Raw genomic sequence first — 24633 nt, forward strand, 5'->3', positions numbered from 1 at the left:
GACCATGGTGGTGACAAAGCTGCCATTGCTGGGCCATGTTTCTCTCTCAGCACCCCACTCCCCAAGAACCACCTAGCCAGCTACGGGTTTCCCCCACCCCAACAACGATCCGATACCCTGCAGTGTCCTCTGTGGGCGCTGGAGGGTCATTCATAACAGAGAGTTCAAAAGCACCAACTCCCTGGTGGAATGGAACCTGATAACATCTAGAGATGGAAGAACGACCCCCAAGCTTCACGCCTCCTCTTAAACACCCTGTCCGTACCTTCACTACCCTTGGAGGCTCGTTACCACTACCGCTGTTGCCAGGGCTCTACAATCCAGGGTGCCCCATTTCTAGGCGAAAATCCATCCTAGGCGTCAGCTCAGTCAAGGAGCCAGTTGGAGAACTGGTAAAGACGCTCTGTGGAGAGAGCTGGTGCTTTGTGACACGCGCTTTTCCACATGGACCATCGTTCTCTCAGAGACTTAGGAGGCAACTTGGCCGGTGTTAGGGATGAGTCTATACCCATTTATTTTTTATAGTAATGCACACAAGACCCAGGAGTGGACCCCCAAACCCTGGCATGTGCATTCTGGCTGGGCAGTTCTACGAGGTTCTGGAAGTCACCCTTGGGCTCCTGTGCATTCAAAGCCTTGAGGATACAGCCTGAAATTCCCCCATCTTGCATATTTCCCCATTCTCTCCAGGGGTCCTGGCCCCCTGAGTGGGTGCGCTCGGGGCCCAGGGGGTCTGCATGAGACATGGCTCTGTACCTGCTTTTAAGGTGGCAGGTGGACACCAGGTGGGCTCCGAGGACTTTCCATGGAAGGACAGAATGGGCCATTGGCTGTGCCTTGCTCTGCCTCAGGGCCAGTGTCAGTCAACCCCATACACACCTCCCTCCTCCTCTCTCCTCTGCTCATGGCCTGTGACATCACTGGCTGCTCCCAGAAGGCTGCCCTCTGCTCTTGAGCACGGTCTCTCTGGAGCTCTGGACCCCCTGGCAGGACTGGAGCTGGAGCAGAGTGGAGACTGTTCCTAGGACCAGACCACCATCACCCCTGGAGCCGGCAGGGGTCTCGGGAGCCCAGCATAGGAGACTGAGACCCTCCCCCTGAAGCACCCACTGCATTGCCTCCACACAGGTAGCTCACCTGCAGCCTCATTGTCTGCTCTGCCTCCCATGCTCTGTCTCCATGTCTTTGTGTGGCCAAGCCAACTTCCCCCCTCCTCTGTCTTGGCAGCCTAGCACCCCTCTGGCCCCTCCAACTCCCTACTTTGCTTTGCCATCTTGTGAGCACCAGCTCTTTTACCAGACAAGTTGTTATGAACGTTGGGAATCAGTGGGGTGGCTGTTGGGAATGGGGTTTCTGTTTGTGAGTTTTACGTTTGGAGATGATTTGGGTTTGGATGTTGAATCTGAGTCTCCACTCCTCCTCTGAGTTCTGGTCCCTTAGAGGGGACACTCTGTCATAGCAAGGGTTTGGCTGATATCCTGAGATCCCATCCCTCTACCCTGGCAGAGCCCTATCTATTCCCAGCTTGGCTCTCCTTTCTCCATGGCTTCAGTGGCAATTACACAAACATGAGGCAGGGATGGGTGAAGACAAAGAGCCCCAGGATTAGGAGCTGAAGTTTTGGCTTCTGGTGAGGGACTGGCTTCTAACCCTACTTGAGTTTTACTCCCTGGGTGGCCCCAGATTTGTAGGAACCCTAATCTGTGTCTCACCTTTCTTGTTGGAAAGATCTCTGTCTTCTTTCCTGGCTCTCTGGAACGATGATAGCTTGAAGGGGAATATGTCTCTACCTCCCCGGACAGGAGTGAGTAAAAGCCAATTCAGCCACTCAGTTAAAAACAGCTCTGGATTCCACACTCTGGGAAGTTCCTTGTTTCTCCGGTGCTTGTGTCTGCTTCCCAGCTGCACTGTAATCTCCTGGAGGGCAAAAACCCTTGTTCCTTTTCTTTTCACTCCCTTCATCCTGAACAACTGGCCATGTGCTGATGATTAATACTTTATTCAGCAAATAATTGCAGATTAGTGAGCTGAGCCAAGATGGCATAGTTTCTGCAGGAAAGTTCTATGCATGAGCTGTTTTCTGGGGGTGACCTCCAGCCCTGCCAGGGTACCAGGCAAGAAAGGAGGTGGTTTCTACTCCCTTTGCTTGTTGGTGAAAGCAAGAAAGGCATGGTGGCCCAGGAGCTGCATCTTTGGCTGTTCAGAGACTCTCTTGTTTCTCTGTCTCTTCTTGTCTCTCTTGTCTCTTGTGTTCTGTGTCAGTCAGCATGCAACTCTCTCCTGTTCCTCGCTTTCTTCTTACAACACGCTTTCATGAGTGGTAGTTCAACGAGCGCGTGTCTGATTCCAGACAGTTGGTCTCTGAGAGTAAAGCTGCTTCACTGCAGAATCTAGAACTCTCCAGAATTGATAGGAACCAACAACCCCAGCAGGTTAGAAGATGCCAAGAGATGTGTCTCCCAAGAGAAGCCTGAACTTGATGCTTGTTGCTCCTTACTTCTAGTAATCCTTACTTCTAGTTCATCCTTACTTCTAGTGGATGAGACCAGAGCCTCAGTGCTGGGGCTGGAGCAGAGCCCCCATGTTTCCTAGAGCTTCCTGGAGACTATTAAAAAAAAAATAAAATAAAATCAAGAGCAAGACTCTCCCTGAAGTGCTCTGAGGAATGTTTTCTGGTTGGTGGTTTGGAGAAACTAAGCTGAGGAGATGCATGATAGTGGAGGCAGTGTTGAACCTGGTCTCTAACCTCAGACCAGGGCAAATGGGATCTTTGGTCACTGATGCCCTCTTCTGGCTGGGCAGAATATTCTACGTTTTGGGTTTTAGCCCTGTTGAATCTGAACATAGGAGGTCGAAGCGCGTCCCCCAGGCTGAGAAGGCTTTGGAGGGATCAATGACAACAGAGGTCCATTTGCAAAGGGGAAAGCCTGAGTATTTGGATGCATAATCCTTTTCTACTTCCCCGACCTCTTACAATGAAAAGTGTGAGAAATGAGAGCCTTCCCATCCTCCAAGCCCTTATGATCCTGTACTCCGCTGGCCCTGAGATATGTTGGTTCATCACTGAAGGGTATAAATAGCGAGAATTTGAATTTTCTCAACAAACCTGCTGGCAAATTTTAGACACCTGACCCTCTATTACAAAACACTACCACCCAAGACCATTCTGAGCAAGAGACTTCACCCAAGTAACCTTGGTCATTGCAGATCCAGCCCCAAGACAAAAGAAGGAATTTCTAGAAGGAATCCCTCTCCCCAGTCTTCCCAGTTCCTGCTCTTCTGGGCAGAGCATCGGCCTGGAACATGCCGCAGGATGGTGAGATGCCTGGGAGAAGTGGGAAGAACAGGCTGGTGTAAGGAGGGAGGGGCTATCTCAGGGCCTGGCTTCCTTCCACTCGTTTCTGTGCCCTTGGCCAGCGTTCTGGGGGAGTTTCATCCTGGCACTCCTTCTTGCTCCACCTGCTTCCCTTAGATCACAAGGGTCGGCACAACTGCTCTCAAAGCAAAGACTTACCCATGAGCCACCTTGCAAAGAAAGTGGGAGCTGGGGGACCATGGTGGGGGGGAACTTTCTCTGTGATGGGAAATGGGAAGCCAGACCTGAGTGGCCTGAGAAACCCTTCCCAGCAGGGACCTCCATGCCGCAGGTGGGCTGGGGAAGGGGGAGGTGTGTGGACGCCTTCTTCTCATGCCCAGGGATCAGCAGTGTGAATCAGCTGGGGGGGCTTTTTGTGAATGGCCGACCCCTGCCCCTGGACACCCGGCAGCAGATCGTGCAGTTGGCGGTCAGCGGGATGCGCCCCTGTGACATCTCCCGGAGTCTTAAGGTAGTAAGGTTTACCCAGGGTTGGGGACAAGGAGCAGGGACACAGCACCCTCTGAAGGCAAGTCTGAGGCTGTTGCAGACTCTGAGGGTTTTGGGGGCTTGGGCTACTTCCTGAGGGACCCTCGGGGTCCGGGGTGGAGATCTTCAGGCTCCCAGGGATAAGGCTGAATGCTCAACTCTGCGGCCTGGGCCAGTATGGCTCACTTTGCCTTGTAGCCTCCTTCTGCCTCACGGACTCTCACCCTCTGCCGATCACACCATCATCTGTCCCTGCTTCTCACCTGACCCAGGTATCTAACGGCTGTGTGAGCAAGATCTTAGCACGTTACTACCGCACCGGTGTCTTGGAGCCCAAGGGGATTGGGGGAAGCAAGCCACGTCTGGCCACACCCCCTGTGGTAGCTCGAATTGCCCAGCTGAAGGGTGAGTGTCCTGCCCTCTTTGCCTGGGAGATCCAACGCCAGCTCTGTGCCGAAGGGCTCTGCACACAGGACAAGATTCCCAGTGTAAGTGTTCTCCCCTCCCGGCACCGGGGCTGGCAAACTGGCCATCCGGGGAGAAGACCCCTTCTTACTTGGCAGTGAGGCCATCCCAGTCTGGGGAGGCAGGGCTGAGGGACTGTCTTCTGAAAAGTGGGGTCGTGGGACAAGTGAGAAGAAGAAAGCATGGGAAGAAAGGAGGCTGCCCTGGGAATGATGTGGGGTCCCAGACAGAGAGAAAGGATATTGGGGAAAGGATTCAGGATGTAACCCTGGGTCTACCCACCATCTCCTCACTCAACACCTCGACTCCCCCAGGTCTCCTCCATCAACCGTGTCCTTCGGGCACTCCAGGAGGACCAGAGACTGCCCTGGGCACAGCTCAGATCTCCAGGTGGGTCTTGGAGATGTCCCGAGGGATGCTCAGAGCAAACATCGGCATTTTATGGTTTGCAAAGCCCATTCTTGTTCTTTCCTGTGTCACCCTCATGGAAAGACAGTAAGGAGGGCCTGGCAGGGAGTGTTGCTCTCTCTGGGCAGAAGAAAATCAAAGCTCAGAGAAGGAAACGGACATACCCAAGGTTACCAGCTAGCTGTTGGCAGGTTCTGGAACAGAACCCAGGTCCCTGGGCCCTCAGGTTCACAGGATCTGCTGAGGAAGAGGAAGGACTGGACCTTCCACACCATCCCTCTGCCTCATGCACAGCTTCTTAGAGCACCCTTTACATTCTGTGGGATCATGCAAACCTGGACCTGCCTTGCTGCTGTTTCCCCAAACACTAAGCATGCACTTGACCATGGCATTGGCCATGCCCCCCACTCAGTGCCCCTGAAGTAAACTTCAAGGAGCTGTAAATATTCCACCAGCATGGCTCTGCTCTTCTACTCATATTGCCTCCTGTCCATAGCCCTAGGGGCTTGGGTAACCCATCGTAGGAGAAGAATCGCAATCACAAACCACCACAAACTTTTGTCCCCCTTTACAGCTGTTTTGGCTCCCACCCCTCACACTCCCCATGGTGGCTCTGAGGATCCCCGGGGTTCCCACCCAGGGACTGGCCACCGGAATCGGACTATCTTCTCCCCAGGCCAAGCCGAAGCGCTGGAGAAAGGTGCCAGGGTGGGGGCAGATGGTGGGTTAGCGGGTGCTTGGTGTGACCCATGGAGGCAATGTTCCTGGGGCCTGTGGGCGAGGCTATGGGTGGCCCTGACTTGGGGAGGAGGGGAGTTTAGGGTTGTAGCAGGGGAAAGTGGAGCCTGAGAGGGAGACCCGGGCCTTGCTCCTCTCCCGGTGCCCTTACTATGCAAGCGTCAATCTCGGCAGAGTTCCAGCGTGGGCAGTATCCCGATTCAGTGGCCCGTGGAAAGTTGGCCGCTGCCACCTCTCTGCCTGAGGATACCGTGAGGGTGAGTGAGCTCTGCCACACGGTGCACACAGACTGCAAGAAGAGAGTCTCTGATGAGAAGGCTTTGGGTTCTGGCGAGGTGGAAAAGGGGTCAAGAAGGTGGAAACAGATTTGTTTGTAGCAGAAATCAGACCCAAGATCCTCCTTGTTCTCCTTCTGCTGATGGTTCTCCTCTCTTCCCCACTCCAAGCCTTTGAGGTGAGGCAGGGGACAGAGAACAAAGGCCAAAGCAGGGAGGGAAGGCATCAGGTCTGCGCTCTAGGTCCAGACCACAAAGGTGTGGCGAGAGCAGTAGGTGCCACGGATTGAGGAGCACAGCCAGCTACGCTGTTTTCGCCTTCCCCCAGGTCTGGTTTTCCAACCGAAGAGCCAAATGGCGCCGACAAGAGAAGCTCAAGTGGGAAATGCAGATTCCAGGTGATTTCTCTGCATATCCATCCTTCCATCCATCCCACCCATCATTCCATGCATCCATGCATGCATTGGATCCATTCATCCTTCCACTCACCTATCCATCCATCCATCCATCCATCCATCCATCCATCCATCCACCACACATTTACTCGGCATCTTCCATGTGCCAGGCCCTGTGTTAGATACTCCACAGTCAGTCTCTGTTCTTCAGGTCTGCACTGTCCCCTGCTTACCATCCCCGAGATTTAATCCTTCTTCTCCAGTTTTTCCCAAGGCTCTGCCTCGGGGAGGAGGCCATTTAGGGTTGTAGCATCTATCTCCTCCCATCCCTGCCAGAAGTTGCTGCCTTTACTAGGACCTCCCTGCTGCTCCCCACTCCTCCCCACTCCCTAGACCCATTCCTCCTTCTGAGTGGATCTGCTCTCACCTTGTAGGTGCTTCCCAGGATCTGAGTCTACCAAGTACCTCCCCAGGGGCCACCTCTGCACAGGTATCCAGGAAGAGAGGGGAGTTGGTGACCTGGGAAGACAAGAGCTCACTGCTTCTCCCATTCCCAGTGAGGCCTGAGCTAGAATTCCTGACTATTCTAAATTCCTACACTGCACACTTCGGAAAGCACCATCCTCCTAGTCTACCGTGTGAATGGTGCCCTCCGGAGTTGTACAGGACACAGCCGGAGGCCGGGGTCAGCCTTAGAGCCCCAGGGCTGCTGAATAGGAGCCATCACTGACAGTGTGTGTGTGCATGGGGGGGCGGGTTCTCTGCTTTTTCTAGCAGTCACCTTGCAGTGTGCCCACAGTGGTCCTGCCTGCCCTCGAATCCTTGGGTCCCTCCTGCTATCAGCTGTGCTGGGGGACAGCACCAGACAGGTGCCTCAGTGACACCGCACCCCAGGCCTCTCTCAAGCCCTGCTGGGGTAAGAGTCCACAAGCTAGGCCTCACTGCTGCATGGTGTGGGGAGGCTTACTTCCTGACCCACGAGAAGGCAGAAATCTTCAGTCGGGGTCATCAAGGAATCTTGACACAGCTTTCTTCGTTTCTTGCATGGCTTACAAGGTTGGAGACTAGCACCCCCAGGGTCTATAGTACCACTGACAGCCTTAGCAGGAAAAGAGGATGGGATTGGGATTTGAGTGTATGTATCCATCATTTATATATATATGTATATATATATATTTATATATATAGTCTGTGCTCCCCACCAGTGACTTAGAAGGGTAGGATCACAGCAACAAACTAAACTCAACCTCTCTTTGTCCCCGCAGGCTACCTGCCTCCTGCAGCTGAGCTCCCTGGATTCAGTCCTGCTCTACCACCCTTGTCCTTCCTTCCATTGCCCCCAATGCCAGTCTTGGTGCCCCTGAGGACTTGCTCTGGCCCTGGCCCTGCTCCCCACCCCTGCAAGACCTGGAATGAGGGAGGAGAGCCAGAGTGGAAAGGCGATGGGGTAGGGAGGACCTAGTATCATCCTGCCCAAGCACATTATTGCTGCCCCCTCCTTCCTGTGACTCTCCTTCACCTGTGGCCCTGCCTCGCTGCACCCATCCCTCCCCGCCCCCCCGCTTCTGATGCAGCACAGCTGTTTGGAGGGGCTGGAGAAGCTGTGCCCACCCACTACTCACACTGGCCTTAAATGGCCTTGACTTGGCAGGAATAAAAACATTTTTTAAGTTAGCAGTAGTTCCTGTTGGTGATTTTTCCCCATGAATATTTATACTCACACCCCTATATTTAACAATAATCTTATCTTGAAGGGGGAGGGGCTCATTCCTCCAGTTTGTTCCCTTTTGAAGAGCTGGGGTAGGATGGTGATGGTGGGAAGCAGGATAAGAGGAGTGAGGGCAAGTCTGGTTTCTCCCATCGGGGAGGGGTACTCACCCAGCATTTATCTCCTCATCAAATAGTCTAGTGCCATGTTCTTCAGCAACCAGCCACCAGTCCCATGTTGCTATATAAACGTAACTAAAATTTAGTAAAATGAGCAATTCAGCTCCTCATTCACACCAGTCACATATCAAATGCCCAATGGTCACAGGTGTCCCCTGGCTCCTGTATCAGATAGTAAATGTTATAGAACAATCTAGAATTTCCATCACCACAGAAAGTTCTATGGTCCAGCACAGCTCTCGAGTGAAATGCCAAGGGTGATGGAGCATACCCTACCCCTGCCCCTGCTGACAGACTGCCCGGGAAAATGGGGTGAGGTTTTGGGGGGTGACAATCCACACGGTACGGTCTGAGAACAAACCATTCACTCAGCTGTAGGACTGAGGTCAGCAATGAAGGCAGCTGCCCGCTGAAGCCCCATGGCCGAGCACATTCAAGTGGGGAATGGGGGTAACAGACTATGTGGTGTGTGTGTGTGTGTGTGTGTGTGTGTGTGTGTATCTCCGTGCAAATGAATGCTCATGCATCTAAGTTTGTATAAGCATTTATGGAATGCTCAGGAAGAGATTCTGCATTAAATGACCCCAAGGTCCAGTCTCTCTGAAGAGTGTACTGTATTCCAACTCATATCTCTGGTCTATTCTTAATGTTCTCTAGGAAAGGGATACCCTGGGCTCTAGCGTTCTAAAGCTTCGCTTGCTAGATTAAAATTTTTACAAAATTCTTTGCTATCTCTTGGGGGTGCTTGGGTGGCTCAGTTGTTAGGCATCTGCCTTCGGCTTGGGTCATGATCCCAGGGTTCTGGGATCGAGCCCCCCATCGGGCTCCCTGCTCAGCAGGAAGCCTGCTCCTCCCTCTCCCACTCCCCCTGCTCTTGCTGTCTCTCTCTCTGTCAAATAAATACATAAAATCTTCTAAAAAAAATAAAAGAATTTTTTTCTATCTCTTGAGGAGAAACATACTTACAAAAACCCAAGGTCATTTTCCTCTATGCAAATGGACTCTCTCCCATGTTGTGGTTTTAGCTTCTTTTCTTAACAGACTGAAAAACCAGGCACTCATTATGGTCTGGTGCAATTTTCCTGAAGTGGGGGTCAGACATCACTGTTGGTATTTGAGAACATTTCAGGAGGCATGTAGACACTGCTTTAGATAATATTTAGTCAGAAATGAGAACATTATTCCCCTTTTGACTTCCTTTCAAATCTCATTGCACTGAAGAGAAAGCTTTCATTTTGGTCCTCTGTAACAACTGTTAACCTTTTTTATAACAGAGGGAAACGGAACCTCTGGTTCTGAGGTTTGCAGTGGGGAGGGAAATCTAACTAGGATTTGATAACATCACTTAGTTTTCATTGTATTTATTTGTTTATTTATTTATTTATTAGATTTTATTTTATTTATTTGACAGAGAGAGAGAGAGATCACAAGTAGGCAGAGAGGCAGGCAGAGAGAGAGGAGGAAGCAGGCTCCCTGCGGAGCAGAGAGCCCGACGTGGGGCTCGATCCCAGGATCCTGAGATCATGACCTGAGCCAAAGGCAGCGGCTTAATCCACTGAGCCACCCAGGCGCCCCCATTGTATTTATTTTTAAGGTCACTTTCTATTTATGGCAAGTGAGTCTCCTATTTTGTGATAGTGATTAAAATAGTCCTTTTTTATTTTAAAAGATTTTATTATTTATTTGACACACACAGAGAGAGAGAGAGCACAAGCAGGAGGAGGGGCAGGCAGAAGGAGAAGCAGGCTTCCTACTGAGCAGGGAGATTGATGTGGGGCTCATTCCCAGGACCCTGGGATCATGACTGAGCCGAAGGCAGACACTTAACTCTCTGAGCTACCCAGGCACCTCTAAAATATTCCTTTCTAAATAGAATTACTTAAAAGTTTATGTCAATAAAGACATTGATAGAACAAATGGTAGATAGATGAAGGCCAAAGTTATAAAGACAGTACAAGAATGATGGTCATTGCGGGAAGCTCTGTTTTGATGGAAAGAGTAGTGGACATTACAATTCCCTAATCGAAGAATTGAGTCAGAGCTCCCAGTCATGGGACCCTCACTTCAACTTCCTGTAAAAGGTGGGTGATGACAGGGAAAGTACCTGTCTTGCCCAACTGACAAGATCAAAGGTGAGATGATTGGTAAATTTCAAGCCATCTAGGCATAAGATGTATCATGATGATTACCCTCTGCCCATAGGACTCATAATCCTTCATTCTCTTAAAACCCAAAGGACAGCTAATCATTTCTGGATTCTGAATCCTTCAGGGCAAAACTGGCTTCTCACATGATTACTGGAAAAATTCTAGTGGTCCTGGCAGGGATGGGGGAAGATCAATGGAAGCACTGGTTACCATTTGGTCTTGCCTCTTCTGGATAGAACTTGGCGGGGGGTGGTGCTTGGGGCCTTGGACTCCCCCCACCTCCAGACCCTTATTCTGTACAGAGTCAGATGCACACAAGGGGTCTTGGGGGTGGCCTTTTGTGTATTGTTGCTCGAAACAGGTGTTTTGCTAAACTGGGTAGGGAAAGTTGTGTAACAGATATTCTCATGGATCTTGACTCTGGGGTTCCTGTTGTGTTTAGTGCAGTAGTTTCTCCCGGAGGACTTGGATTTCCATAGGTGGCATCCCATTGACCTGGAAAGGGAAGAGGAAACAGAAACCTTGAGTCAATCATTTGCTGATTTGCTGGAAAAATCTGGTAAGATCAACTGGGAAAAGACAGAATAAAGTGATTTGTCCCATTATTATTATTATTATTATTATTATTATTATTATTAAAGTAGGCTCCACACCCATCATGGAGCTCAACACAGGGCTCAAACTCACAATCCAGCGATCAAGACCTGAGCTGAGATCAAGAGCCAGACACTTAGGCAACTGACTGTCCTGTTTTTGTCCCATGCTTGATGAATGTGAAGTTGTATGTGTATGTGTATATGATATATGTGAAATTAATTTATAGGCAAAGGCAGTAAAAATTATTTTTAATCAGATTAATGGTATAAAAAATAGCATCAGAATTCAAAGGGATACTATAGTCAACAGATAAGATTTACTAAGAATTCAACTGGATTGGGGAAGGCTTCTGATAAAGGACCCTGCACTAGATTCCAGGCTATTTACTATACATTTTATAAACATTATTTCTCATAACACAACAAAATCCTACAAAATAGATACTATATTCCCATTTTATTGGCCAGGAACAGGATTTGAGAGGTTCATTTTTCCAGGGTCAAACAAGTTTAACTGATAAAAATCCAATAAGAACCCAGTTCAATGTCCAAGAATGAGCTCATACCCACTATGATACATTGTCTACTGGAATGTCATGGTTTGGAAGGAGCCTGCGAAATTTAGTTCCATTGAAACCCTTCATGAAACAGATAAGAAAACAAGCCTGGTGGAATTTCATTTGATTTTTTTTTTTTCCACTTTGGCCCTAGCAAAGGGTTTGTTTAGAAAACCAGTAGAGGGGTGCCTGGGTGGCTCAGTGGGTTAAAGCCTCTGCCTTCGGCTCAGGTCATGATCCCAGGGTCCTGGGATCAGGCCCCGCATCAGGCTCTCTGCTCAGTGGAGAGCCTGCTTCCTCCCCCTCTCTCTCTGCCTGCCTCTCTGCCTACTTGTGATCTCTGTCTGTCAAATAAATAAATAAACTCTTAAAAAAAGAAAAGAAAAGAAAAGAAAACCAGTAGGAAAAAAGAAAACCAGTAGAAAATGCAAGAAAGGAGTGAACATATATAGTGGGGGTCCATATCTAGATCCATATGGCTACTTAACCTTCATACCATCCTATGAAGTAGATATTATTCCCATTTTACAGATAGGGAAACCAAGGCCTAAAAATGTTAAAGCAATTTCCCCAAGGTTCCAGGTCTATGTGATACCAAAACCAAAGCTCTTCTTCCCACAACATCCTCATGCTCTTCCAAGCCAGGAAAGCGAGGTCAACTGTGAGGAAACAGGGCAAAGAGCAGTGAGGTGTCCTGAAGACCTGTGAACAGGGAATGATTTAGGAAAGCAAACTTGGCGTGGAGAAGAGATGGTGTGGACGGATCTGGAGGCAGGGAGTGCTGCTGGGGAGCCCTCATCACAGTGCAGGCTTTGGGTGAAAAGCCTGGATTCACACGGTAGCAAAGGTAGTTAAGAAGGAGCAAGCGCTCAAGTCATGGTTATGGAAGTACCCAAGAGTTTTCAGGGTTTGGTAAAGGGAATGAAAGGGAGGAAGGAGAGATGGTGTTGAGATCTTGATCCAGAGCATCTGGGAGGACAGCAACACTCTAGATGGCCATGGGGGAGGACCGGAAGAATCATCTGCAGAAGGGAGGGGGAGGAGGCTGAGTTTGAGAGGATGGCAGGACAAAGTCAACTCAGTTGTCAATCAGAAAGTTGGAAAGAGAGGAGCTTAGCGTTCAGGAGAAGGGTCAGAGCTGCAGATGAATATCTGGGAGCCATCAGCACTCCAGGGATCCAGGGGTGCAGGGATAGAAAGTGCATAGTTTAGAAGGCATACCCTCAAAGTTATCTGTCTTCCCTAAGAGTGGGGCAAAGCTCTGCATCTTAACACAAAGAGATAAACACATGAGTACAGCTGATTCTGTCCCCCACAAGCTTGCTGGCACACACGTGTCAGTGTGGTCTCCTCATCAGAAACCTAGATCTGATTTCCCCTCCTTTCTCTAGCAAGTCAGTCTCTAGAAGCCCTGAGAGGAGAGTCTGGATTTGGAATAAATGTCTGGAGCTGATCGGGTTGTGGGACAGAAGTCAGTCTACGGGTGTGTTTTGGTCTCATGCTCACCCACTTCCCTTCTTTCCTTGCCCCTCAGCTCCTTCTCCTCTACCTCCTGGTCCTGACCCACTTGATCTTACCTAAAACTCCCAAATACACTCTTTGGTAATCTCTTCGCTGTCCGCCAACAGCGTGCCGCTTCGGTCGGATCGCATATAGAAGCCATTGGGCGCAAGCACTGTGAGCAGGTTGCTCCCATGAAGCTCTATACAGAAGTTGAGAGCAAACTTCCCCCAAGGACGAAAGGTGCCGAAGGATGTTATTGACCAGAAGGATCCACCCTGTGCTGGGGAGGGAAGGGTAAAGGATGAAGTCCTCCCGCTGGATGGCTAGAGGAGGTTCCTGGCAAGCACGCCAGCCCCTCTGACTTCCCCACTCCGCCTATATAGTCAGGTCCATTCATGGAAACGTGGGAGGGCTGGGTTTCGGTCTACCAACACACTCGGGGGGCCTTGACGTTTGAAAACAAAGAGAAACTCCATTTTTTCCTTTTCTGCTGAGTAGGCTCTGAGCAGAAGACATTGGAGTCTGAGTTGGGGCTAAGGCAGGACAAGACCGTAAACCCAGGAGAAGTTCACGGAGAAGAGGAGCTCCTCACCCTGGAAGTGGTAGATGCCCTGGCGGCAAGGCAGCAGGTGGATGCAGTCGGGCTGGTCCATGTTGCACTTCATGAGGTCATGCTCTGAGGACGTGCCTACATACCCGTAACGACCTCGTAGTACAAGGAAGGGCCGGTTAGCTAGTCGAATCCCAAATTCCTCATTGGAGCCTGGAAGAAACAGAGAGGAGTTATCTGGATGAGCTGCTTCCAGATGCTTTCCCAGGTAGAAACAGGAGGAGGGACACGAATTGCAGGTTGTCAACATTTAAACAATTACTGAACACCTACTAGGTGCCAGATCTTAGGCTGGGTGCTTATGAAATGTTTGTCAAAACACTGAATAGGGTGTGGAGCCCAAGAGGTTTTAATATCCTTCCTTCCTTTGAGAGGTGTGAATCTATTTAATCTTCACACAACTCGTGGGAGGCAGGTGGGTTGGAGATCACCCCCCTTGGTAAGGGAGCCAGTGGAACTGGGGCTGAAAGATGTGTTTGCCCAAATGATGACAAAAATTCATTGTCATTCAGCAAATTCAGTGATTCAGCAAATACACAGACCCCAGCTCCAGTGCTTTTTCTATTACAGCCCAGCTACTGGAGGGAGGGCCACTCTCCTCACCTGGGATGGTGGCATTGGCCATCAGCAGGCCATTGTCTATGATGCCCAAGAAGCGTCCATTGGGAGACTGCAGGATGATCTTGCCACAATTCCAGTGCACTCGGAAGAAGGTATCAGGCTCCATGGGGTGCCCATTAGCCACCACTGTCCTGTGGCGCCTCTGGAGAGATTACAGGGAGCAGAAAAGAGAAACGAGGACAAAATCTCAGCTTTCTTCCCATCATTTTTAGTCCTAGACCCTTTCCCACATCCCACCCACTGGCTTTCTTCATTCTCCAAGGGCATGCTTTATGCTTTCGCATCCTTTCTTTTCTTTCTTAAAAGATTTTATTTAGTTAGTTGACAGAGAGAGAGAGAGAGAGAGAGAGAGCGAGCATGCACAAAAGCAGGGGAGTGGGAGAGGGAGAAGCAGGCTCCCTAGGGAGCCTGATGAGGGGCTCTATCCCAGGATCATGAGGGGCTCTATCCCCTGGGATCATGACCTGAACCAAAGGCAGATGTTTAACTAACTGAGCCACCTAGGTGCCCCATTTTCACATCCTTTTTGGAAAACATATTGTGGTCTCAGCTCCCCCACTTCCCCAGTCTTGGCTATATCCCAGAGTCCATTATCAAAAAAAGACCTGGATAACCACATGGAGAGAAATAAACCTCAGCCCAGATAACAAAATCATTTCCAAATGGATCAAAGACATAAATAAAAGCAAAGCCATAAAACATCTACGAGAAAACCTAGGAGAAATTCTTTGCAACACTGGGGCAGGCAAAGATTTATTGGAACCAAAAAATCACTAATCATTTACAGAATGGAGAAATTGGACTTCATCAAAATAAAAAACTTGCTGCTCAAAAGACACTATTAAGCAAATGAAAGGGCAAGCCACAGGTTGCGAGGAAACACAATACATATATTTGGCAAAGAACTTGCCTTTAGAACACAGAAAGAACTTTTGACTTTAGAACACAAGAAAGAATACTTACAACTTGATCATAAGACAACCCAATGGGCAAAAGATTTGAACAGACACCTCACAGAGAAGATATGCAAATGGCCAATAAGCCCATGAAAAGATACTCAATGTTACTAATTATAAGAGACATGCAAATCAAAGGCACAGTAAGATGTCACTGCACATCCATTAGAGTGGCTAAAATTAAAAATACAGACAATATCAAGTGTTGATGAGGATGTGGAACAGTTAGAACTCCTATACATTGCTGGCAAGAATGTAAAATAGAATACTCACTTTAGAAAACTATTTAACATTTTCTTAAAAATGTAAACATGGGGCACATGGGTGGCTCAGTTGGTTAAGTGTATGCCTTCGGCTCAGGTCATGATCCCAGGGTCCTGGGATCGAGTCCTGCGTTGGGCTCCCTGCTCAGCAGGGAGTCTGTTTTAACCTCTCACTCCACCCTTCCCCCGCACCCCTGCTTGTGCATGCGCTCTCTCTCTTTTTCTCTAGCTTGCTCTCTCCCAAGGAAATAAATGCAATCTTAAAAAAATTAAAAAATAAAAATATAAACACACATTTATCATGTGACCCAGTATTTCTACCCCTAAGATTACTGACAATACAGACCCACAAAAAAAATTGTATGCAAATTTCCTTGCAACTTTACTTTTTTAAAGATTTTATTTATTTACTAGAGAGAGAGAGATTGAGAGACAGAGATATTGAGAGAGAGAGAGAGAGCACAAGTGGGGAGGAGAAGGAGAAGCAGGCTTGACATAGGGCTCCATCCCAGCATCCTGAGATCAGGACCTGAGCTGAAGGCAGAGGCTTAATCGGCTGAACCACCCAGGTGCCCCGCAACTTTATTCACAATAGTCCAAACTGGAAAGGACTCAAGTGTTCATCAACAAGTAAATGGATAAATAAATCATGTTTGTGTTGATGAGTAGTAGTATGGGAAACTGCTCAGCAATAAAAGAGGATAAACTACTGATACATGGATCATGAATCTCAAAAATATGCTGATGAAAGGAAGAATACACATGGTAACGTGGTGTGATTCCATTCATGGGAAACTCTAGAGTAGGTGACTCTAATCGGCAGCGACAGAAAAGTAACAGGGGTGGAGGGGAGGGCAAGAGGAAAGGGGGACTGACTAGAAAGGGGCAAGAGGGAATTCCTGTGGTGACGGAAATAATCTTTAACTTGGGATTGGGTGTATACATGTGCGTATACATGCATGAGTGTATACATTTGTCAAAACTTCTTGAATTGCGCATTGAAACGAGTAGAGTTGATTGTATATAAATTGTGCCACAATAAAATTGTTGTTGTTGTGTTTTTTTTTTCAAAGAGGCCCCATTGAATGAAATTGGACCCATTGGTTGAAAATTGACAAGGGTCTCCACCCTTGTCTCCACCGTCCTCCACCTCGGCCTCTGGTCACCTGCCTTGAAGAAGGAGAAAGTACGTCTAGAATGGGAGAGCTCAGAGATGAAGGATTCCTTTGCGCGGAAGGTCAAGGTCTCACCTGGGCTAGGTAGCAGCCATTGGCTGCACGAAGCTGCAAGGTGGGGCTCTCATCGTCGCATTCAAACTGGAACAAGGACATTGGGGTTATGTGCTCAGAGGCAGCACACACCTCAACATCTGCAGAGAAAGATCATGTCAGAAGGAGCCAGAGTCTGGTTTCAAACTCAGTCTCAGCCCCGCCTCCTTCTGTCTGGGTTCCCTCTGGTTCCCCTCCTCAGCCTTTACCACCTTCTGCAGACCACAGGAGCCTGGAGAACACCCAAGCTACTTCCCTGAAGTTCCTGCCCCTGCCTTAACACGCTACTCCATGGCCTAAGAGATCCTGTTGGGACCCTAGGATCCTCCATTTAAGCAGCTTCCAAAATATCTGCTGCTCTCCAATACATTTTTCTCTTTCCAGGAGCCAGCTCTCCCTCCCTCCGCAGCTGTCCTAGACCCAGCACTTGCCATAGACGATGGAGAGGAACTTCCGAGTCTTGGACCTGAGGCTGACCCAGGTGGGACAGCGCTGTAGGACAAACCACTCCTCACCCCTGTGGGGACTGGAGCCCACGCCCAGGAGCAGGCGCGTGCCCTGCGGGTACAGCATGCCTCCTTCTCCGTCGCTCAGGGCCACGAGCCCTCCCGGCCGCACCTGCATGTGAAAAGCCGTCTGCGCTGAGGGTTGGGGGACCAGCCGGTCTACATGGGACAAGAAGAAGTGTGTTGAGGTCTCCAGGTGGTAACATCCTTCTTGGAAATGCAACAGGAAGCCACATTCTTCCAGGCAGGGAACGGGCGCATCCACCCAGACACGGCCCACGGTGGGGTCAGCGCGGGCGTAGCAGTGGTTCACAGGGCTGTAGAGGATCACGTGGACATGCAGGGCCGGCCGGGGGGTCCACATGTGGTAGGCTGAGAGGACCCTGGAGTTGCAGAACACATCTTCCCCGTCAGACTCCAGGTAACGGCCACTAATTATGCACTGGAGGGTCCACTTGCCATTGCGGTGGAAACGCAGGAGGAAGCACCCGTGGTGGCTGGTCCTGGGCCGGCCATAGCATAGACTGCCGTCTGCCTCGCACAGGAGGTAAAGGCCTTGCAAGCCCCGTAGTCGGACCACGGCCTGCGCGTCATGCTCATTGCTCACCAAGATCTCCCAGGTCTGGAGGCGGTGGGAGGGAGAGGCAGGAGATCAGTATTGCCGAAGGACCAGGCCAGGGTATCCAATGCCATCACGCCTGACATCACCCTAGAACCTTCATGGCGACCAACTACCTTCCTCTCCACGTCGGCCTCCACGGAGACTGCCAGCTCTCACACACTCTCATCCAACTGATCAAAAGATTTCAGGAGACCTCTCCTCCTGGAATCAGGGTGCGGTCTCAAGATCCCAAGAAAAGTTCTAAGGACCTGCCTCTCCCAGCTCACCAAAGGTAAACTTCCTTCTCTCTTAATTGGTGGCTTCCTTCAATGCCTAATTTTCTAAGAAGTGCTTTAAGTTTGACTTCTCTCTTCCTCACTGTTGCTCCTGGAGAGCATGTTAGCTAACACTCCCCTCCCCAGAGCCCACCTCCCCAGCAGGGTAGGAGAAAGTCAAGACCTTTTACATCGGGGGCTGGCAGGCCCAGGCTCCAGGGATAAGGATTCCCAAACCACAACCCACAACCGAACAGAATCAGTCCATCCCTACCTGCACCGCACCCCCCTCCCCCCCGCAACCCCGCTGCTGCCCCTGGCACGCTGGAGGCCCACAATCCTGCCTTCCAGCCTGGGCTCTTCACCTCTCCTCTTTGTGATGACACACACCTGGTGCCAGGGTGGAGCGAAGAAAGCAGCCAGAGAAGGCAAGGCAGCAAGGGCTGAGGCTTTGCCTCTCGGAACAGGTTGAGAAAGGGGGAGAGGGAGGGATCGAGACTTGTGAGCAAAAGCCTGGGGTAGGAGGGTCTCGGACTGGTAATGGCAAAGGCTAGGAAAATGATAGTGAGTGTACCCCAGCCACCACACACACACACACACACACACACGCGCGCGCGTGCGCGCACACTCACACCAGAGCTTGGCTACTAGGAAAGAGGACTCCCGTACAGGTTACCTGTCTCCGGCCCAAGCCCTTTGCAGTAGCAGTGACCGTGTTCTTATATGCCTCAAAAGTGAGATAGGATCCTGCCCAGCTGATGAGCCCAACCCTTAGCTCCTCAGGCTTGGGTCTTCGCGTCCACTCCACCTCCTCCATGGGGCCGGCACCACAGGTGATGACTCTGTCCGGCCCAGCCTTCCCCCCAGTGGTGCGGTTCCACAGGCCATAGGGCCTGGAATCAGGCCTGTAGTACCCACCAGAAGACGTTCCCAGAGGGAATTTCTCAGGCAGAGGCTGGCCTAGGGCCCAGCGCCTCTGTGACCCGGGAGCATTGTGACTGTGAGGGCTGCCTCTTATCCATAGTGGGGAAATGGCACTGGCCGGGCCATGGTCAATCCACAGCCCAAAGGAAGTGGGTCTAGGGCCTCTGGCGTCAAGCTCCCCGTGCAACTCCAGGCACCAACAGAGCTGAGCTAAGATTGAGAATCAGAACTCCAGCCTGGGCCAGTGAGAACCTGTGACTACAGGCAAGTGTCTTCCATTCTTTCTGTTTCTCATTTTAATCACAGGATAGAAACCAACCTCTTTCCTCTCCACGAAGTGGGGTCTGCTTGGCTCTCTTGGGACTCAAGTGTTTTTCAAGTTCAAGATATTCAGGAAAAAATTATTAATTTTTACAGCCCTTGGGAGAATGAGGCCAAAATGTCTCAGAAGGTGCTTTTCAGGGAGCGTGAGGAAACCCTAGATAGATAACCAGCAAGGATCAAACAACTCATATTCATCAGGAAGGGTTGGCTCAGAGCAGGGGAAGGGCAATGTCCTAGGTAGGGAGAGCCCCGGGCATCTTCCTCATAAACCCCCGTCTCACAGTTCCTAAGGATCCCAGCCCTTCCCCTCAAACGGTCCCTGTTGGCCAACAGCTTCTGGGACTCACTTCCTACAAAGCTCCTGGAGAAAATCAGGCCGGTACCTGGAGAAACTGACCACATGAAAGGAGAAAGGCAAGAAGAAATAATGGTGGCAAAGGCAGGTTTTGTTTAAGCTTCGCAGGGATTCAAAGAACAGGCAGAGTGAACCACACCTGGAGAACCGCCCACACCTAGTTCCGTGCACATACTTTCCCCTTCCTGCCGTGGGGGCGAGGTGGTACAGGGCCAGGGGTGTCTTTCAGATAGAAAGAGTTGCCTTGCACGGTGAGGAACTTTAATCCCCAAGGATTAGAAGGACCCTACGGTGTTTCATAGAATAAGGCTAACAGAGTAGTAATGACAGAATCACCTGCGTGATTTCTAAGATGCACATTCTTGGGCTTCAGATCAGTCCTAATGAGTCATATTTTCTGAAGTGCCCCTCAGGGTGCTATTGTTAATAACTACCTCCCCCCAATTTTAATGTTCACAGTAATCATTAAGAACCACTGTTCTAAGTAGCTAGGAGATGGAAAGGCCCAGGATGTAGATTTACAGAATCACGAAAGTAGATCCCCTCAGCAAAGGCCCCCTGGAATTGGGGAGTGCTTGTAGCCTCAAGAATAACGAGGGAGAAGCTGAGCTGGATGAAGGCAGCTGGGTCTGTGCGCACGCTGGGGGAGGGGGTCGCTCTGCAGTCTCTGACTCTGACGTCCCTCAGATCGCCTCATCCCTTTGTACCCAACAACCCAGCCCCCTCACGTCTCGGCTACAGACGACACGTGTACAAACCACAGCAAATTTATTACTCAATGTCCAGTGCCACATCATAGCACCACCAGAGCCCTCACCTTCCCTCCCCACCTGGCCCCAAGGGGACTCCGGAAATGGAAAAAAACGAAAGTAAACCCAGATCCCTGCTCCTCCTCTGGAAGAAGGGGCCTTAGCCCTGGAGAAGTCCCCCTTCCACAGGTCCCAGCAGGCAGGAGAGCGGACTCCTTTGGTCCAGAGAGCGAGGCTCCAGGCTCCAACGACAGAGAGAACATGCAGGCGGGAGCTGGAGCGGACGCCCGTGTCTGTGGGAGAGGAGTGGGAGAGAAGCACACTGCCTGAGGAGTCCGGGAATCTGGCCGTCCCAGGTGCACGCGGGAGCTTCCGGGCAGCAGGGGCCGGCCCCTGGTGGGTTAGCGCTTGGACAGCTCGTGGGACAGCCAGTCGAGCCCATCATACAGGCCTGTGCCTTGGGTGGCACAGGTGGCCTGGACGTACCACTGTGGGGAGAAGAAAAGAGAGTTCAGCAGCAGAGAAGATGAGGGGAGGCCTTCACGTCCTGCCCCTCGGCTCCCCCCCCCCACCGTGACACCCTCGGGCGATGCGGGACCCTCACCGTGCGGCTCCGCAAGTGCTGCAGCCCCAGCTTGTCGGTGAGCTCGCTCACGGGCATGGCGTTGGGCATGTCCTGCTTGTTGGCAAACACCAGCAGCACGGCATCCCGCAGCTCGTCCTCCTGCAGCTGAGACGGGTGAAGGGGATGGAGTCCGGCATCCTGGCAGAGTCTCCAGGCCTCCCCTATCCTGCTGTGCAGGGGAACCCCCCTTTCTGCCTTCTAACATATTTGTGTGAAAAATGTAATATCGTGTAGTCTGAGCTGAACACAAGCTTCATAAGTCAGCTTGCAGCCATCTGGCCTTAAATCCAAAAAGACCCTTTTTCAAATGACTTGCCCTAGTCAAAACGGCAACGTTTCTCAATGGAAAAACAAGAAATGTTTAGAGGATGTTTCTCTCCACCACACATAATTCCGCTTTCCCCACCAACACCTCGGATGTGAAGACGTGAGGATTCAAGGAAAAAGTCAGTCTTGGGCTTTGACCTAACTCCAGTTCAAAACACAGGGAGGTATGCCTTGCGACTGCGTCCACACAGAGAAACACAGTCAAGGCCTGTGAGACATTTCCTGACTTTCATCCCAGCTCAGAGATCTCAGAGCTCTGTCTCCAAACGAGGGCTCCGTTCCCAGGGCTCTGGGTGCTCACCATCTTCTGGAGCTCATCAGCAGATTCCTGGACCCTCTCTCGGTCATTACTGTCCACTACGAAGATGAGGCCCTGGGCGGGAAGGAAGAACGGACAAGCCATCACTCCCACCTGGGACATACCTAGTCTGGCTGTTTCTTTGTGTCTAAACCTTCTCATCTTAAAACTTTTCACCAAGCTTCTGCAGACACGGTGGCACCAACTGGAGACACCGTGCAAAGGATACAGCCTTTGCCCTCAGGCAAGCAAGGTAGTTAGAAAAAGCTCAAGGGAACAGGGAAAGACCAGATTGAGAGCTAAATGAGGCAGCACAAGTGCGCCTGGCTGCCTCAGTCAGAATTGTGAGTTTAAGTCCCACGTTGGGAGAAAAAGCTTACTTTAAAAATAAATAAACAAATAAATGAGGCAGCATGGCCCCAGAGTTCTGCTTCTCAGAAGCTAAGGTAGCTAAGTCTCAGAAAACTAAAGGCATTCCTGAAGGATGAGGAGAGGTAAGGCTACAACTGTGGATGGAGAGGAGGTAAAGGTTTCTTCCCCTGGCTTGCGAGACAGGCCTAGGCCAACATCTCAGTCGCAGCCCTAACACCTTCTCTCCTGGGGTTGGAGAGCCCCACCCTACCTGAGTGTTCTGGAAGTAGTGCCGCCACAGAGGCCGAATCTTGTCCTGGCCTCCCACGTCCCAGACTGTGAAACAAATGTTCTTGTATTCCACTGTTTCCACATTGAAGCCTGGAGATAATTGGAAAAAAATATGAGAACAAAGTCCCGAAAGAAAGGAACTCTCTAAATCTAGGTGGATTCATTGGGGACATAAAACCAGAAGGCAATGATCAAGTCCCATGGGAAGAGAACCCCAGAGAACAGGCAGTCCACAGACCAGGCCCGGCTAAGTCACATACACCCTGCCTCAGCACCATCCAGCAACTAAAGGTAACTGTGACCCACTTCTCAGGTAGCAGTGTCTGGTGTCAGGGTCAGCTCCCTGCACAGAGATAAGGGCCTCAGGCAGAATGGGTAGCAAACCCGGAGAAGGCCTGCTGCCAGCCTCCCGCTCCTCCCGGCCTCACCTCAGAACTCACCTATGGTGGGGATGGTGGTGACAATCTCCCCCAACTTCAGTTTGTACAGGATTGTGGTCTTGCCAGCTGCATCCAAGCCAACTGCAACGAGAGGGGCATAGGGATGGAGACGGGAGCGAGGGAGCCCTCTAGAGACCAGGAAAGGGGAGAAGCCAGGACAGCTGATGGAGACGGGGGCGGAGAGCCCAAGAGCCTGCAGGTGCGCTCTGTTCTCTACCTTCGAGGCCTTAAGAGCAGTCTGGGTGGTGAGCACCAACTCGTGCCCCAAAGCGGGCGAGAGGCGGGAGACGGCCAGAGGGGGAAAGGGCATAGGAGGAGGGCTGCGCTCCTTTTAAAAGTCGTCTCCAAGGGCGGAATCCTCCCTTCTTCCCAGCCGGGCTGGGGAGGAGGGAGCTTCACCCCACCCAGGCCCGCAGCCCCCAGGCTCAGGCCCCGGGATCGGCGCTGCAGACCGCGACCAGCCGGAGAGCAGTGACCCCCGGGGGGTTAGGAGGCAGGTGACTCCAGGTCAGAGACCCGGCTGAGCTGGGCTCGGAGGGACGCGGAGGCGGGAGGGCTGCGCGGGGGCCGGCGCTCCGGTCTGGGCCGCGCGCTAGAGCTGCCTCACCCATGAGGATCCTCATCTGCTTCTTCCCGAAGATCCGCGAAAAGAGCGCGGACACGGTGAGGCCCATGGCGGGGCCCGGGGGAGGGGGTGCGGGCACGGACGCGGGGTACGGGCTGGAACTGGCCGGCCGCTGGGGGATGGGGCGCAGCAGCAGGAGAAGGAGGCTCCGCCACCGCCTCCGCGCGTCCCGGCCCGCCCTACGTCATCGCGGGCCCGCCCCCGACCGGGCCCCGCCCCCGCCCCGCCCCTTCCCCGCCCCCAGGCTCCGGCTCTGGCAAAATCTGAAGCTTGGAGAGTCTCCGCAGGCTCGTGGCGTCCCGCGCGGGCTTTAAAGAGGCTTGGGGTCTCGGTCTCTCCCCGTTTCTAGAACGCTGGCAGGTCTGTGGCTGCTTCACCGGCAGCCCGAGCGGGGCCGAGGAGAGTCTATAATGCTTCACAACGGCCCCCGACCCGCAGCTTAAGTGGCCGGCCCCTGGGCTTTGGTTCATCGCGTCCAGTCCACCCTGCTCTCAGTTTAGCTCTTGCGAACTAGCATCACCCACTGTATTGCACCGCCCTCCTAGGGGAGCGGAAGCTTCTGTGCTCCCGTCTTAGTCTTCTCTTTGGCCCCCTCAGCGCCGAGAGGGGCTTTGAGCGTTGCAGGTGGTTCAAGTGACCGTAGAATCTCGAGAGGAGTGCGCGGGAGGTGGGAAAAGAAGGTGCCCCAGCGCTAGCTGGCTTTCTTGGTTTCGCAGTCAGCAGAATCTACTCCTGCATACAGGAGAAACAGGCCCTTGCCTGGAAGGGCCCCAGACTCAATGTCCTTCAGCTGACCGAGGCAGCTTTTCTGAAGCTTCTTCACTTTGCCACAGACTTGGGAACCCGGATTTTTAATGTCCTCCAATCCAGGAATTTATGAAACTCTTGTCACCCTCGACAAAAGTGCTTCACAAGTAATTTCCCCACTCAGCAACGAGGGGGAATAGCAAGTCAGGAATTTAAATTTCTTCTACGATAGAGCCTGAGTCAGTGCCAGGCAGCTTTTTTGAAGCTTCTTCACTTTGCCACAGACCTGGGAACCCGGATTTTTAATGTCCTCCAATCCAGGAATTTATGAAACTCTTGTCACCCTCGACAAAAGTGCTTCACAAGTAATTTCCCCACTCAGCAACGAGGGGGAATAGCAAGTCAGGAATTTAAATTTCTTCTACGATAGAGCCTGAGTCAGTGCCAGGCACCTAATAAATGCTTAACAAATACAGTACTTGGTTTGGATGATCTAATAGGCGGCTCAGTGGAGCAAAGTCAAGCGATTTGAAACCTACATGCCAGTAGGCTTGTAGGATCAATTGCTTATGGACTGGACATTGTGAGGTGAGCTGAGAATCAGAGAACCTTCATTCATTCACTCATTCAACAAAGACTGAATGCCTACCATGTACCATTGG

General features: G+C 51.3%; 3 protein-coding genes across 4 annotated transcripts; 1 reads left to right on the forward strand and 2 right to left on the reverse strand.

Annotated features, from left to right (window-relative positions):
* The first annotated feature begins 1013 nt into the window (after positions 1-1013).
* Positions 1014-7747, forward strand: PAX4 (paired box 4). Of its 2 annotated transcripts, none has more exons than XM_046021302.1 (11): positions 1014-1128; positions 3208-3316; positions 3697-3827; positions 4117-4332; positions 4624-4699; positions 5292-5417; positions 5630-5712; positions 6059-6128; positions 6560-6681; positions 6925-7041; positions 7391-7747. In XM_046021302.1, exons 2-11 carry the CDS (start codon positions 3304-3306, stop codon positions 7487-7489), a joined length of 1053 nt encoding a protein of 350 aa, XP_045877258.1. In that variant the 5' UTR covers positions 1014-1128; positions 3208-3303; the 3' UTR covers positions 7490-7747. The 2 variants fall into 2 exon arrangements, with proteins under 2 accessions (XP_045877258.1, XP_045877259.1); XM_046021303.1 differs by having other exon boundaries at positions 6560-6615.
* Positions 7748-12889: 5142 nt separating this feature from the next.
* FSCN3 (fascin actin-bundling protein 3) lies at positions 12890-18732 on the reverse strand. Its single transcript, XM_046020135.1, has 6 exons — positions 18592-18732; positions 16965-17661; positions 16516-16634; positions 14029-14188; positions 13408-13578; positions 12890-13095 (listed from the first exon to the last, which is right to left on the reverse strand). Exons 1-6 carry the CDS (start codon positions 18730-18732, stop codon positions 12890-12892), a joined length of 1494 nt encoding a protein of 497 aa, XP_045876091.1.
* Positions 18733-20269: 1537 nt separating this feature from the next.
* ARF5 (ADP ribosylation factor 5) lies at positions 20270-23385 on the reverse strand. The gene is made up of 6 exons (XM_046020794.1): positions 23207-23385; positions 22600-22680; positions 22140-22249; positions 21521-21592; positions 20872-20997; positions 20270-20755 (listed from the first exon to the last, which is right to left on the reverse strand). Exons 1-6 carry the CDS (start codon positions 23271-23273, stop codon positions 20669-20671), a joined length of 543 nt encoding a protein of 180 aa, XP_045876750.1. The 5' UTR covers positions 23274-23385; the 3' UTR covers positions 20270-20668.
* Positions 23386-24633: the final 1248 nt, after the last annotated feature.

This window comes from Meles meles, chromosome 10 (assembly GCF_922984935.1).
Source record: "Meles meles chromosome 10, mMelMel3.1 paternal haplotype, whole genome shotgun sequence".
In the NCBI taxonomy this organism is placed as follows: Eukaryota; Metazoa; Chordata; class Mammalia; order Carnivora; family Mustelidae; genus Meles; species Meles meles.

What these genes read in the sequence shown, in the direction of transcription:
- FSCN3 (XM_046020135.1), bottom strand. Translation starts at nt 18,732, where the DNA reads ATGGAGGAGGTGGAGTGGACGCGAAGACCCAAGCCTGAGGAGCTAAGG. An exon ending in AGGGCTTGGGCCGGAGACAG is followed by an intron (nt 17,662 to 18,591) that starts GTAACCTGTACG and finishes CACCGCCTCCAG; the next exon opens with ACCTGGGAGATCTTGGTGAG. An exon ending in GGGCATCTACCACTTCCAGG is followed by an intron (nt 13,096 to 13,407) that starts GTGAGGAGCTCC and finishes TTCCCTCCCCAG; the next exon opens with CACAGGGTGGATCCTTCTGG.
- PAX4 (XM_046021302.1), top strand. An exon ending in CACAGGACAAGATTCCCAGT is followed by an intron (nt 4,333 to 4,623) that starts GTAAGTGTTCTC and finishes CGACTCCCCCAG; the next exon opens with GTCTCCTCCATCAACCGTGT. An exon ending in GTGGGAAATGCAGATTCCAG is followed by an intron (nt 6,129 to 6,559) that starts GTGATTTCTCTG and finishes CTCACCTTGTAG; the next exon opens with GTGCTTCCCAGGATCTGAGT.
- ARF5 (XM_046020794.1), bottom strand. Translation starts at nt 23,273, where the DNA reads ATGGGCCTCACCGTGTCCGCGCTCTTTTCGCGGATCTTCGGGAAGAAG. An exon ending in CACCACCATCCCCACCATAG is followed by an intron (nt 22,250 to 22,599) that starts GTGAGTTCTGAG and finishes AATTATCTCCAG; the next exon opens with GCTTCAATGTGGAAACAGTG. An exon ending in AGCACTTGCGGAGCCGCACG is followed by an intron (nt 20,756 to 20,871) that starts GTGAGGGTCCCG and finishes TTCTCCCCACAG; the next exon opens with TGGTACGTCCAGGCCACCTG.